Source organism: Columba livia, chromosome 4, assembly GCF_036013475.1.
Source record: "Columba livia isolate bColLiv1 breed racing homer chromosome 4, bColLiv1.pat.W.v2, whole genome shotgun sequence".
NCBI lineage: Eukaryota > Metazoa > Chordata > Aves > Columbiformes > Columbidae > Columba > Columba livia.
Window position 1 is genome coordinate 19612037 of NC_088605.1, and position 14796 is coordinate 19626832.

General features: G+C 42.5%; 1 protein-coding gene across 13 annotated transcripts in view; it reads right to left on the reverse strand.

Moving 5' to 3' along the window:
- CCDC149 (coiled-coil domain containing 149) overlaps nucleotides 1-14036 on the reverse strand; it is a 52402-nt gene extending 38366 nt beyond the window's left edge. For 3 of the 13 annotated variants that reach the window (XM_065060659.1, XM_065060653.1, XM_065060651.1), the window contains exons 1-3: nucleotides 13846-14026; nucleotides 4710-4871; nucleotides 4135-4173 (exon numbers count right to left, since the gene is read on the reverse strand). In XM_065060659.1, the coding sequence (XP_064916731.1) occupies nucleotides 4135-4173; nucleotides 4710-4871; nucleotides 13846-13893 (249 nt within the window). In that variant the 5' untranslated portion in view covers nucleotides 13894-14026. Of the gene's footprint in view, nucleotides 1-4134; nucleotides 4174-4705; nucleotides 4872-13845 lie in introns of those variants that run through there. The other 10 variants (XM_065060656.1, XM_065060652.1, XM_065060657.1 and 7 more) reach the window with 9 other exon arrangements.
- Between the last annotated feature and the right edge of the window lie 760 nt (nucleotides 14037-14796).

The following is a 14796-nucleotide window of genomic DNA, read 5'->3' on the forward strand; positions in this document are numbered from 1 at the left end:
ACCAATATCTTGGTGAGTGGGTAGTATGCTGCTGTGATGTCAATGATCACTGAACCGAAGTCTTGGCTTGAACAAATCACCTTGGGACACCAACAGGAAACAATAACAGAGTTAAGGACCACGACCTGCAGGGAAGATGCACACAGGTTGCCTGATCAAACTTCTTGCCTGGCAAAAACAGTAACTATCAGGCTGGGCTCTCTACTAGGACTATGTCATCATGATGTTATGAGGCTCATTATTAGGAGCCTCAAAGAGGGTTCTATGGCCATGGGATCCTCTCAAAGGCTCAACAGCTACTTGGAAGACACAGGATGCACTAGACTACATGAGGCAAAAGTATCTTTGCCAATAGGCTGGACAGCTTCTTAGGGAGAGCTTTAAAACTAAAAATGATGGAGGAGGAAACAAGGAGGCTCGGGGCGAGGGTAGGCAAGCCAAGAGCCTGGGACGATGGGACGAGAAGGGACACAGCAATTCACGAAACAACCAAGCTGTAGTGTAATCCCTTTGAGCACAGGCATGTGTAGACGGAAGTGCCTGCAGAACAGCCTTGTGGGGAAAGCTCCCAAGCCTGTATGGCAGAACTGGCACACTTGGATGCCCCTCAGAGGCCTCCAACACACACAGAGCATGGGGAAGGGTTTGAAGTCTGTGTGTGGTTACGGGATTACGATCTCACTGGGATCATGCAGAAATGGTGGGACACCTCACATGGCTGGAGTGCTGCAACAGAGGGATCCAGGCTCTTTAGGAAGGATATTTGGGAAGGTGGGATGGGCTTGTTGCCTTTTATGCGAGAGAGAAGCTGGAATGCATGGAGCTCTGCCTTGGGACAGCTCAGGAGTCACTTAAGAGCTTCTGGGTCAAGATTAGCAGGCAGACCAACACGGATGCTCTTACATCAGGTATCTGCTATAGATATCATGATCAGGAAGAAGTATTAGATGAGCCCTTCTTCACACAACTGGAAGACATTTCATGTTCACAGGCCATGATCTTCATGAGGGACTTTAGTCACCCCAATACCTGCAGGTATCTGAACACACACACACACACAAAAAGCCAACACTTTTTTACTGTGAGTGGTCAAACTCTGGAACAGGTTGCCCAGAGAGGCTGTGGAGTCTCCATCCTTGCAGATGTTCAAAATCTGACTGGTCACAGTCCTGGGATACCTGCTCTAGATGGCCCTGCTTGAGCAGGTGGATTGGACTAGTTGATCTCAAGATTTGTCACACATTTAAAATAAAAATATAAGCCCTCACCAATGAACATATGCATTGCAGCTTTGTTCTTGACACACAGCTACACTGCAAACCCATTAACTCCAACTGAGTGGTCTCACCGAGATCAAATTAAGCAAGGCATATTTAGGACTGTGGCCCAGCACAGTCATTTTCCCAACCATGCATTTCACTTCACCTTTGTTTATTCAAAGCATCTCATTTGTATTAAAAGAGCTTTAATTTCCTATAGAAGGTCAAAGGATTCGCTGATCTGTTATTTCAATGACAAAACTCCTCCTAAAGTTATACTGAAAATTTAAGCGATGTAGATGAAAACAATAGTTAGTACAAATCAAGCTAGAAATCCCATCATTATTTTTTCTTCAAGTTTCCCAGCATGGCAACACTGCCCAACAGATATCCAGTATTTGTTTGCCAACGTGATGAAAATGTTCTATATCACAGCAATGGCATATAAATGTATTCCACAGCAGAATGGTAGAACTTCTACTTACACAGGATGCAAAGCAGAGGCTCTGTAGACAGAGTAACATTTAAACATGCCTTTCAAAATGGGTAGTGGCTATTGTTTACCATCTCCGGTGAATTTTAACATCAGCTCTTCATTATTCCTATCCTCTTGAAACATTTCACCCCTCCATTACATTTCCAAAAACTACCTTACACCTGAGACCACATGACATCATAAACTACCTTCAACTGTGGCATTTAATTGTGCCTGTTTGGTAAGAGGGGCCAGAAAAGTACTGAAAGCTCACAGGTTGTGATAACAACACTAATGTTAAAACACTTACTGCAGGAAAAGGGATTTCAGTAGCACAGTTTATTTCCTGCTTTTGTTGGTTGTCAGAAGATGATACGCATGGAACAATCTTCGGATTGTGTCACAGATGTGCACCACTGTACACACAGCTCCGAGAGGGGAAACAGTGCAGAGCACTGCACATTAAGGTACCTTTAAATCACACCAGTTTCACAAATACACATTCTGAGTTAACTGCTTGCTGATAGAAATTGCCTGCTTACATGGTATTTCCACATAAAACATGAAAACATGTATGGGCACAGTATGGAAAACAACATATTTTAAGAAGTCACAAAGCATAATTGATAATAAAGGTGAAAAATTAAGAGATGAAGGAGAAGAAAGTAGCAATCCCAACCCACCTATTATATTTAAGGTTCTAGATTGTAATTTCAACAATAATTTATCTGTTGCAGTAAAGAAATGTAACAGATAGCAAATGGTTCAGCATGTCATGTTTTCATCTCATCTCTAACCATGAGAAGAGAATGCACTTCTGAGTCACACAAAATTCATTACAGGATCAGGGTCTCTGTTTTTGTAAAGTGACTGAGGTCACAAACTTCTCCCAGCTTGCAACAGGCTTCTGAGCAAAAAAAGGGCTGGAAAAAGTCCTAAAGATCACAGAGAACTTCACTCTTTCTTAGATGAGAAAATGCCAAAAAATGTACATAAAGTAATAACAGAAAAATATTCATAATTTTATTATCCTTCGATGCATTTCTCAAAGCAAAACTATACTCTTCTTTAGAAAGGCTGCCCTAACTACTCCAGATGAATACCTAGGATGAATACATAACTTCCTCGGAAAAAAAGACTCCTAGCTAGATCATTAAATGCCTTTCCAGGTATTTACCATGGTAAGATTTGCCAAAACTTAATATAATTGCAGCTTCCGAATTTAGACTAAATTTTGTTAGTATTTTAGAAACAAATGTAAAATTTATTTGTTTTGAAAGACAGAAGAGGAATTAGAACAACATCCATGGCATGGCAAACCTCCCTTTCTACTTATCTCTGTAATGACCCATATACTGTATTTTTTGTGTTTCCTTTAATTGTATATTCTTCAGCTCCAATTTTAGTAATCAGAATGCACAAACCTATATCTGGTTATAAACTTCTAATAGAACTCTGTTGAAATAACAGAATTTCAAATAAATTATGCACAATAATGAGGAAGTTAAATGATTCTACACTGAGCTACTGACTTGTTGGCAGCTATTTAAGTGCCTGAAGGAGTAATTATAACGCCCTGAAAGTTTAGTTTAGTACAACCAAAACCCTAAGCCCTTAAACTTTCGAAAAAACAGCAATAACTACATGCAAACTGCCAGGGAAAGGACAATGAATAAAACTTCTGACTCATTAAGAGAATGCAATAACCATGTTTTAAACATGGTTAAAAGACTTTCTGGACTAGCAATTACAGCAACACTTCTTTTTGATTCTCCTCCTCCTGCTCACACCTTGTATTTGGGTGCTGTTTTTCCCTAAAAATTAAGATAGTTTTAAGATGTGACAACCAACACTCTGTAACAGGGACACACTACATGGATCTCTGCGGGAGGAAAAAAAAGAAGTGAGCAAGCAAAAAGTTTTTCAGGGGAACCATAAAATGCAATTACCGTTGTTCTTACCATTTATAAGTCATAGAGCCCAAGTAATGTGGGAGAGTGCCTAATGGAAACCAGTACTCACAACAATAAATTAACAACTGTGGGATGCAGACAACGCATTCCCAAATTGCTTTTAAGTATGAGAAGTACTGTCACAAACCCATTTTAGGACTCAATACAAGAAGGATAAACAACAAGAACAATCTAAAGTCTCTGTACACTGACCAATTTCAGTCTCAGGTGAAGATAAAAGCAATAGCCATATATTCTAATTAATGATAGTTCAGATATTTCAGAGTGAAACACGTTTAGACAAAAGCACAAGACGCCACAGTTTAAAGACAGTTTTTGAACAGACAGAAATGTTTGCTTTTTACCAGACTTCTTAGTTTATATTTTCACAGTTTTGCAAAGTAGTTTTGCAGCAGATAAATAATGCCAACTGAAAAATAAATCCTACCTGCTTCCTCTTCTCAGGTGGAAGAGATGGATCTCCATCCTACAAATAAACAGACATATTTTACTGGCAACTTATTTCTGAAGCCAGCAACTACATAAGTTTGTGGATTAAATTTTAAAACACATATTTAAACTAAATGTTATCAAACTTCTTTCTAAAATACTACATCTTGGTTAACAACTTGGTTAATAGTTTCACCTCAAAAAATTGTCAAAGCCTGAAGATTTGTTTTTGTCTCTAGAACAGCAGGTCATTACAAATTTATGTTGCATTATTTTTCATAACGGTACATTAAGTTGCTGTGGAATAATAATACTGCAGTCCATTTTTAAATGAAATTATGACTGAAACTAATTTCCTCAGAGCATGCACTGTCTTTCTGTGTCTTATATAACAGGCACTACCTCATCAATGTGGAACAAATGAGTAATAATATGATCAGGGCTGTACAACTGCAGGACTACCGCAAACAAGTACCTAAACATTTTTACACTACTGATTATGGACTCCTTTTGATTTTTTTGGAGGTTGATTCTTGTTCCCCAATTATACGGTATTCATAAAGAACAACCTACAATCAGCTCTCGATACTTCTTTTTCAGAGACTGGTGTCGTTCCCGCAACTGGTTGGCCATAAGCTTGTACTGGTCTCTTTCTTGTTGACAGGTGTCCAGCTCTTTGGAAAGGATTAGCAATGCCTCCTTTTTACTTTCAAGCTTCCTTTTACACACCAGATACTGCAGAAGAGAAAATAAAACATAACCAGAACAAGCCATTTCTATCCCAGCCAGCCCTGCTCAAGCTTTTCTCTGAAAATACGGAGAAAGAGTCTGCACAAGATCAAAGTCTGTCACAAGTTGTCTTAGCTTATTAAGAACAATCACAGGAAAGCAATCTGTTGTATCAGAAGCCTGAAATGCATCTGTAAGGCCACATACTCACCTAATCACTATGAATTAGAAAATTCAGCCATTTAAGTTTCTCCTCATTTTCCTCATACGTAACAGTATGAGGAACCTCACAACTTGACCCACAGCCCTGGGAAGGCTGCTGGAAAGAAGCAGCCTTTGCAGACTCCATTTCTACTGGTGTCCACAATACCCAGCTCTCAGTTTGCAACCAGCAGTTCCCACCTCTTTCCCCTTCCCTCCTCCCGTTACCAGCAATGTCCTTGTGCTCAGCCTCCCACCTGGACAGGGGAAGAAGACCGTGGCACAGCAGAACGTACCTTGAGTCTGAAACAATTACAGTGCGATACCCTATCAGCACAGGTAAAATAAACTAATTTAGCTGTGATAATATATGCACTTGCTTGTTGAGTCAAGTATGGGAAATAACGTAGGAATATTGCAAGCACCTGCATGGGGAGGGAAGGCAGAAGTGAGCCTTTCCTTCCAGGCACGGCCTCTCATGTGGGGGGCTCCAGCACAAAGCAAAGCAGGACTTGCAAATCTGAGCTGTTCTGCATCAGTCTGACCTGCTTCACTGCCCTTCTCCACCGACAGAAAGAGCGAGTGCCGATTATGCCATTTGCACTGGCTAAGTGTTACCTAGCAGAAGTTTCAGGAAACTTTTTACACTTAATGGGATGTTCAGTCAGCAGATTCTTCTCACCCATCACTTGACGCTTCTCATGCTAAACCATGTATTTCTATTCCTGATGTTACTCACATAAGATGTGCCACTAAATACTTTCTGAATGTGCTCTGCAAGAGAGCAAATATCACAGCAGTCATGAAAACAATTTATAGTTTCATTATATACCCTGACAAGAATAGTTTGTCATTACGGGCTCTTGCACAAAGCATCAGCACTTCCATACTGTTGAAGTCCATGCTGTTCTTCAGGACAAAAATCATTACTTGTATGTACGCCTGGCTTGGAATTCACTTTGTTAACCTCAATTTCAAGTCAATGAGAAAGGGAAAAGCAGGTTTGGTATATTAGTACAGCCAACATTTTCCAAAAATGGTAAATGCTTAGTTGCAAAAAAGTGGGGAGGGAATGAGAAAAACAATTCCAAGAAGGATTTCAACTCACAAAAAGGACACTTCCACCTTGGATTAATTTTATTTCTGGCAACACTGAAGTTGAAATCGTGCCATAAATTTTCTGGATTATGATGCCTTGGCATCAACTTTACTAAGGCAACTGTACCTACGTACTTATGTCCTTACTGATACCTAACACAAATGTCAAGTCCCCTGATAAAGCACTGAAAAGTATCAGAAGCTAAACTTTAATATTGTCAGCAAGTGATTATAGTGACATGGTAAACCCGCTTCAAACTTGATAAAATAATTCCTTCCCTTACAGTGAAGTATTTGCCTCTCATAATCTCTCTTCTTTTTTCCAGTTTCATCTCATGTCTTGGTCAATTCTAAAATATGCCTTCACTAAATTGTTTTTAAATACTAACAATCTGATACAGCTACTGTAAACAAAAATGAGTAAAAGCAAACCTCGTAACCACTTAAAAAACAAAACAAAAACAAACAAACTAACTAACCCCCCCACCAAACAACAAAAAAACCTCAACAGCCCAAACTCCTGAAGCAAGTAGCCTGTCCTGTTCCTTTAGCCTCCAGGAAGAACGAAGTTGGCCCATCCAGCCAACTGGTGGAGCAGAGCAGCCTGTACAACATGCACAGTGGGAGGGAGCAACGCTAAACAAGTCACCTTAGGACACCCACACCACCAGCAGGTACCTCTGGGCCCTGCCACAAGTGCTGGAATACAAAACAGTGTATAAAAGAGTTGGAAGCAACCAGAACATGTGGATAAAGCTGTAAAAATAATACTTATGAGGCAGGAAATGCAGACCTAGTGCTAAACAAATCTTCTTTCTGCCATGAGTCACAGCTCTCCACAAAGGACACCCTCAAAGCACAAAAGAAGGCGTCACCTTTCACAGCAGCACATGGGAATTCTCCATCATCTATCAGGTTGAGGATAATGAACCATAAACAGATTGTGGGGACAGTTGTATTCAGGCTCTAAATAAAAAGTTTAAAGTACAAATGAAAAGTTTAAAGTATATTTTAACTTCATGAATTATATACTGATGGTGTGCCATACAGAAGGAAGGGGCTTGGCATCTTTCATCAACTTACTGTTTGGATTTTAGTATGAAAGTGACCACCTAGAAGAGTTTTGAAGCTATTTTTGCCTTTTGCATATATTTACTTTCCCAAATAAATGGGATAAAAATGATAATGTTGTAAGGCAATCCATTTCCATGGGTATATGGCACAAGAAACAATAAAGCCACAGCATTTCTGTGAGATTTGATTATTCGACAGATCTATGCTTCCAATTCCTGTTACGATTTTTGAAGGAAAACCAAATTATACAAAGACAGATCTCAAACAGGTTATTCAATAGATATGCTTCTGAATGTTAAAAAAAGTACTGATAATGGCCATAAACTGACCTAACAACTGTACACCAGAAACGGATTCTATCCACGGAAACAACTGAGTCCCACCAACAGTTTCCCACATATGCACAAATGAACTGGTGTGCTGTCACAAGGAACACAGGAGCTTAACAGTCTTTTTGGAGCAATGCAAGCAATAAGGAAAACGTTCTCATACAGTCTGAAAAAGAGAATTCAATAGATGCTTATGGCATTCATACAGATATTTCTTCCTCTGCAATTGAAAGAAAGCATACATCTCACACACTATCAGTGAGACAAATAAGTGAATCCTATTGTGCACTAGTTACTACAAAATATTTTGTCTTTTGTTTTTTTAAATTGATGTTCCAAAATAATCTTTGAATTTAAAAAACAAAGTTAACCAAGAATCAGTTGCTATACTTTCAATCTAAAAGCTATGACGAACAACTTTTCATATCTGTCTAGTGACTTTTATCTACCAATTCACTGTTATCTGCAATAAAGCAAATTATAATTGCTACAAGGAAGATCATAATAATTAAAGGAATATATATGACATCCTACATTACTGCCTGAACTGCTTTACAGCCAGATAACTACTTCAGTGAAATTGAGTAAAAAGAGACTGACATTACAGGAGAGTGTAACTGCTCCAAGGTGACTCTCTAGACTGAACATTTACTATTTGTCCATTGCTATTTTTACTGACAAATCTGGATAGATCTCATTAACGACACAGTAGACATGGTCTAATAATCTGATGAAGCTGGAACACTGTCAAGGTTTTAGACTTTCTTTTTTAAACCAACAAACACACTGAATTCCCATCATAAAATAATTTATTTTACATTTGTACAAATTACTGGCCTATATTTGGGTACTTAATGGCAATTAGTGACAAGAAGGAAAATATCTAATTTTCTGAGGGTAAAAGCAGAGATCTTCAAACTGTGCTTTGAAATTACTGTGGAACATTTTCCATGCTCCCTCAACACTTCAGGACCTGGTGTCCTTCAAAATGCCGATGGACCACCACATTATACATGGGCCTGGAAACCAACTGTCCGCCATGCTCTCAGAGAAACCATGACCTCTACTCACCACTTTTTAGACAACTGATCCAGCTGCTATTGAACTGCCTGAAGTTTTATCCAACTTCTCATCACTGTACTCTTGGAGGCAATTTTGTTGTAGAAATGGCAAACTGCAGAGTCCCCCAAAATGCTTTGCAATGTCGCTACTCAAGGTGTTTGTTGACGACATTTCAGTAATGTTGCTGCCCTTGGCTTGAGATTAAACTGTTCAACTTATCTTAAAGAGTCAAGCACTCAAACCCAGAGAAATACACAACTACTGGCTATTCGCCTGCCATCTCATGTCCTCATCTCTGATAAAACCTGAAACAATGCAGTGCCCTTGGTTTCATCCCACAATATCACCTCTGCTTTTCCTGTTGCCCAGCACTTGCGTCACCAGCTGCCTCCCGACTGCTGAAATACAGAGCAGGTTGCTGTCATTCACTGATGACATGAGTGATACATGCAGCTCCCCAGAGCACCACATCTTGTCTTGATGACAATATTATACCACATAATCATCACTAGACATTTAGGAATTACTATAATTCAATTTAATTAGTCAAAATAACACTAGTTTGCAACGTGGCCCAGTCCTTAAAAGTTTTGTAAGCTGTGCATCAGATTGCATCATTAATTTATCTGTGTTTGTTCCTCAGCATCCCTGTGGGTATCTTAGTCCAGCCTGGAACACGGAAACATGAGAAGCAAACACTTGTTTTATTGCCTGAAAGCCCAGCACGCAGGTCTCTGTAGCACCTCTGCCAAAGCTCCCAAGAACTTTGGAGAGCAATAAGTCACAGTGCCAGCTCGTTTAGCATTTCCACTTCCTCTTCCAAATAGCAGAGCCATTACGATGTCGACCCAATCACCTGGGGACCTCAGAGCATCCACTCCACTTTGTTCTTCCCTACAGCCACTCGCATTTGCCTGCATTTAGAAAAGCTCTGAAATTAGTGGCTCCAAAGCCTATTGGGTCCCCTTAGAGAGGTTTGGTGAATTACATTTCACGCTCTGTTTGAAAAAGCAACGAGACAGAAAGTTAGAGAGATATTATAAACTAATTTTCCTTCCTGTTCTCTCTTGTCCACATGAAAAAAAAAAAGTGCAAGCAATGGGAAAGGCATTCTCTGCCAATTACAAGTAGGTTAGGTTTCTCACTCTCATTTAGAATTCATGCCTGGAACATTCAACTATTTCAACTAGAACTACTGCTCACTAGTTGCATGTTTGATAAATAATTGCCCTAAACTCCTTCTCCAAATTTAAGTTGGTAATTACTAGGCAAGGAAGCTCAAGAGCACAAGCATATAACTTCCCTCTGTGGTGCCAAAGATCATACACAGTTATTAATCAAGAAATAGCCTCCTGAGAATGACAAATTAAATGGAGACTAAATTTCTTCAAAGTAATTTTAGGAGGCACAGTCACATATGCGTAGCTGTAAATAGCATACAGTAAATGCTCTAATGTGTGGGAGCTGACAAGGAAAAGAGGCCTTTTGACACTGGATTTAATTCGAGAAGCAGGCAAATCTGAGGGAGAAGCTAGCAGAAAGGACGGAGGGCAACCACTGTAGTCTTACGGGTTTCCTAGGAAACCTTTCTTGCTCCCAGTAGAAAACACTGCTAAAAGTACACATTCTCCAAGGAGCATTAAATTAGGACTAGTGCCAACTCCTAATGAAGTGAATGGAAGCACACTCACAGATTTGAGCAGAAAGGAGACCGAACTCACAGAAGTCAGATCTCTGAAGCAAGGGCAGAGCTGATCTTGCAGATGATTCAAAAGTGTTTTTTCCCTACCACACATGATCTCCCAGTGCTGTTCAACTCATCCCAGCACCCCAAGATCATGCTATCACCTACTCCTTTCTCCACCACTGATTCTGTCATCATCCTCAGATCAAATGATTCCAAAACAGACTAAAATGGAATTCAGGCAAAAACTGAAATCCCACCCTTCTCCACAGCAGAACATAAAGAGTTGGAAGCTTCTACAAACTTTCAAAAAGAAGCCCCCAACTACTCTCAAACAAACCTCATAAATCATGTTTTTCATTCATATCCATAGCATTTAGTTATGTTTCATCTCCCTCACAGAGGGACTGGAAAACTGAGCCACAGAGGAGTTGACTCACATGAGTTTGTAAAAGTCAACAGCTTAGCATATCCATAAGCATGGCTCTCAGGCTGAGAAGTAAGTACAGACATTTAAAAACACTTAAAAGCAAACAAACAAAACTCTGCAACCAAGTTTTGGTGACCAAAATTGTTTTCAAGAATTCCGTCCTCTTCACTGAAAAACACAGTACAACCACCTTTCTGTGACTGCTTTCTAGGTAAACGTTAGACAAAAACCAAAACTCCTAGTAAAAATTATGTGGCAACCGAACAGAGTACTTTGCTTTTTATTTATATTAATCCACCATCAATACTTGAACTCAGCTAAGGACAGGAAAAATTTACGTGGATTCTCACTCCTGAAGTTTATTCTTTTGCATTCAGTTTGCAAGCTTGTCATGGGAAATAATGACTCTTTCATTCAGTATTGCTCCTTCGGTATTTGCCAAGTTGGCTTTGTCCCAGTATTCCTTCCTAGTCAACCTATTCAAAGTTAGTTCAAAGAATGTTTAAGGTACACGTGGTGCAAACATTATTCAAGAGTACCAGGTGCACACTAGGCCTGAAAGGCAAATGGCTGTAGAATTAGTGGAAAAATACATAAACATGGAGACAAAAGCACAGGCAAGAAGATAGTGATGAGCATAATAAAAGCAGAGAAAGGTATGTGAAATGGTACAGAGCAAAAGGCACTGAAATTGAACAGCAGTCGAAAAGGAAAAAAAAAAAAAAGGAGGTAAATACAGAAAAAGACTGCAACACACAAAACAAGCATTCTTTTTCTCTGATGAAGAATTAAAAGCCAAACTACAAGAATATACAGCTGTGTTTGTGTGTATATGTAAGGACAAAAAAATATATCTTACCACTTTTCTTAACACCTGCAACACCAGACTTCTAAAAACATTACAGTTGCTTCAATGAGTTCAATTACTCCTAGCTTTCAAATCTGGAGGACTGAGCTTGTGGAAATGAAAAAGAATGTGACCACGGATTCAAACCCACCAGCTTCCGGTCTTTTATACCAAGATTTTGAACCCCATTCTGTATTTTAACTGCCAAGCATCAGCAATGTGAGAGTATTTGTTTAGAGCTACCATGTCTTTTCATGCTGTGTTATCTCCTATTCTGAAAACACTTCAAAACATTTACAAAATGGGTAGGGAAGAGAACTTAAATTACATTGAAACTATGAGGCCTGGAGAAGCTCTGTACCACTGAGGGATACAGTAAACTGGAAAAACACTACCAGTTACTTCACAAATTAGAGCCACCTTCTCACAGATCCATGATGATGTTGGAGTTAATGGCTTAATTGCACAAAATTAATCACAACAGCCAAAGGAAGAGGAAGGCAAAAGAGGGAAGCCTCTACCCTGCTATATGTACTATAGACTTCATGCAGATAAACAGGCTGTAAGCCTGCTGTGGGAACAGAGAGAAAGGAAGGAAAAATGGAATATAAATCACTAGGCTTCCAGTTGTTCCTGAAAAAAAGAAATTATATGTATGCTTACGTATTTGCAAGAACATAGCTTAGCAGTCATTAAACTTTGCTGCAAGCAAGAAACCCCTAAACCAGAAATAAGTGTTCAATTTCAGGATTAAGTTTTTAGGTTAAATTATATAAAAAGTTTAAAAGTTCTGAGGTAATTCTAAATGACTTTTTAAAGCAAAGAATAATGACATTTCCACTGAACATACCTCAGGAACTGCCTCCATCCCTTAACCCTTCTCTGCCATGTGACACCACCCCTGCCCCCAAATAAGACTTCATTTGGGAAATGAGAGATCAGATGCAGTGCTGCATGATTAGGATACTACTGAAAGTACACTTTTTACTTTCTTCTGGATAATTCTGTGTGGTTGCAGGCACTGAGTGCACAGGTAGACTCCAATTCTGGGCATACTGTACCAGCACGGATCTGGGCCCACACAAACTCCCACTGAAATAACGGGGAGAAGTGACAGGTTCAGGATCCTGAACTCATGCATCTTTTTGACAGGTCAGGGCCTTAAGTGACGCTCACATAACATAACAGAGGCAAAGACCTCCTGAAACTGAAGGAATTCACCAGTGTCCATCATACTCCAGGACGGTGGATTCAGCCAGGTTGATCTAGGCCCAAGCCGTTTGCACAAAAGTTTTGTTTGCTAGCTGTAAACATAAAAATGCTATTTTATAGTTATACAGAACTAATGCAATGCAAAATGCAATGTAAAAACCAGCATGCCAACCTACTACACACTTCATAGTTTTGTCTATTAACCCAGCTTGACTTTGATGATATTTCTTTAAATTATACTGACCTCGACTTGTTTTGAATTTGGTAACTTATCCTACACAAATATGTGTACCTGTAAACATTGTGGAACTTTTAATGAGGACGTAGTAGATAATACAGTTTTCTGCCCTTGCATTCTGAAAATCCTCATTCTACCTGTTGAAGCTCACAGCCCCTATCCTATGAAAGATTTTTCTCCCATTGCACACATAACACCAGGGGTCTCAAACCTTTTCCTTCATGACCCAAGACGAGTTAAGAAAACAAAGCATTTGCCACACGAGCCCACTGGTTAGAGCGGCCCGCTTGCTGGGCCTCCCTGCGGCCGGCAGCACCGCCAGGCCGGGCCTCAGCCGATCCACGGTGCCCGGCCCCGACAGCGGGCTGCGCACCTGAACACGGGCTTTCCGGCAGCCGGCACACGCAGAGGTTCGCAGGCACTGGCTCCCGGTGCTCCGCAGCCGGGCAGGGGCCGGCGGCCCGGGGGCGGGTGGCGGCGGGGCCGTGCCACCTGGCAGCCGTGCCCGCGCAGCTCCGCCTCGCCGGCTGCAGCTCAGCGCCCCCCGCCCCGCCGGCCGCACCTGCTGCCGCGCCAGCCGCGGGGTCAGGCTCCGCTCCCGGCCCAGGGCCCGCTCCCGCTCCCGCCGGCTGTGCCCTGCGCCTCGGCAGAGTCTCCCCGAGGAGCGGGACAGCAGCCGGGCGAGGCGGAGGGGCGAGGCGGAGGGGCCAGCCGGCCGGCGCACCCGCCCGCCCCTCTCCCCCGGCGATGCCAGAAGGGCCGGCGCCCGAGCCCGCGGCTACCGTCACCCGCCCCGCCGCCTCACCTCGCTCACCAGCCCCTGCCAGTCGCTCTCGCTGCGGCGGGAGCTCATGGCTCCGGCGACCCGTGGCGGCGAGCGGCCCCGCCCGCCCCAGCTTTCCGCCCGGGAGCCTGCGGGGAGAGGCGGGGCCTGCGGCCGCCTCCTGCCGAGCGGCCGGGGCCGCCCGGGCGGGGTGCCGGGCACGGGCCTGCGGCGGCGCCTGGGCGCCCGCGGCCTAACGCGGCCCTGCCCGCCGAGCGCTGCCGGGCCTAGGGCCGCCTCCGCACGGCGCAGGGCCCCGGCAGAGCCGGGCAGGACCGCGGTGCCTGGGCAGGAGGAGGAGAGACAGGTCTGCAGGGGAGAGTGGGGAGCACAGCGCAGTCACCCACCGAGGGCTGTGCAGAAGTGGCTGATACGTGTTGCCCAGATTGTCCTAATCTCCTTACATCCTCGTGCTGCATAGTGGCAGGGCTCCGCTGCCATCCCAGGCACCGAACACACCTGTGGGATGTGCATCAGGATGCTGTACTGCAGTAGAGACTGCTAAATCTCTGAGGCCATTGTTGGACCACTCTCCATCATCTTTGCCAAGTCTTGGGAAATGGGAGAGGTGCCTGAAGACTGGAGGAAAGTGAATGTCACTCCAGTCTTCAAAAAGGGCAAGGAGGAGGACCCGGGTAACTATAGACTGGTCAGCCTCACCTCCATCCCTGGGAAAGTGATGGAACGACTTATCCTTGGTGCCATCTCAAGTCATATCAAGGATAAGAGGGTCATTAGGGGCAGTCAACATGGCTTCATCAAGGGGAAGTCATGCCTGACCAAGCTCGTTGACTTCTATGAGGACATAACGAGGTGGATAGATGACGGCAGAGTGGTGGATGTGGTCTATCTTGACTTCAGTCTCCCACAGCATCCTTAGGCTAAACTGAGGAAGTGCGGTCTGGATGATCTGGTAGTGAGGTGGACTGTGAA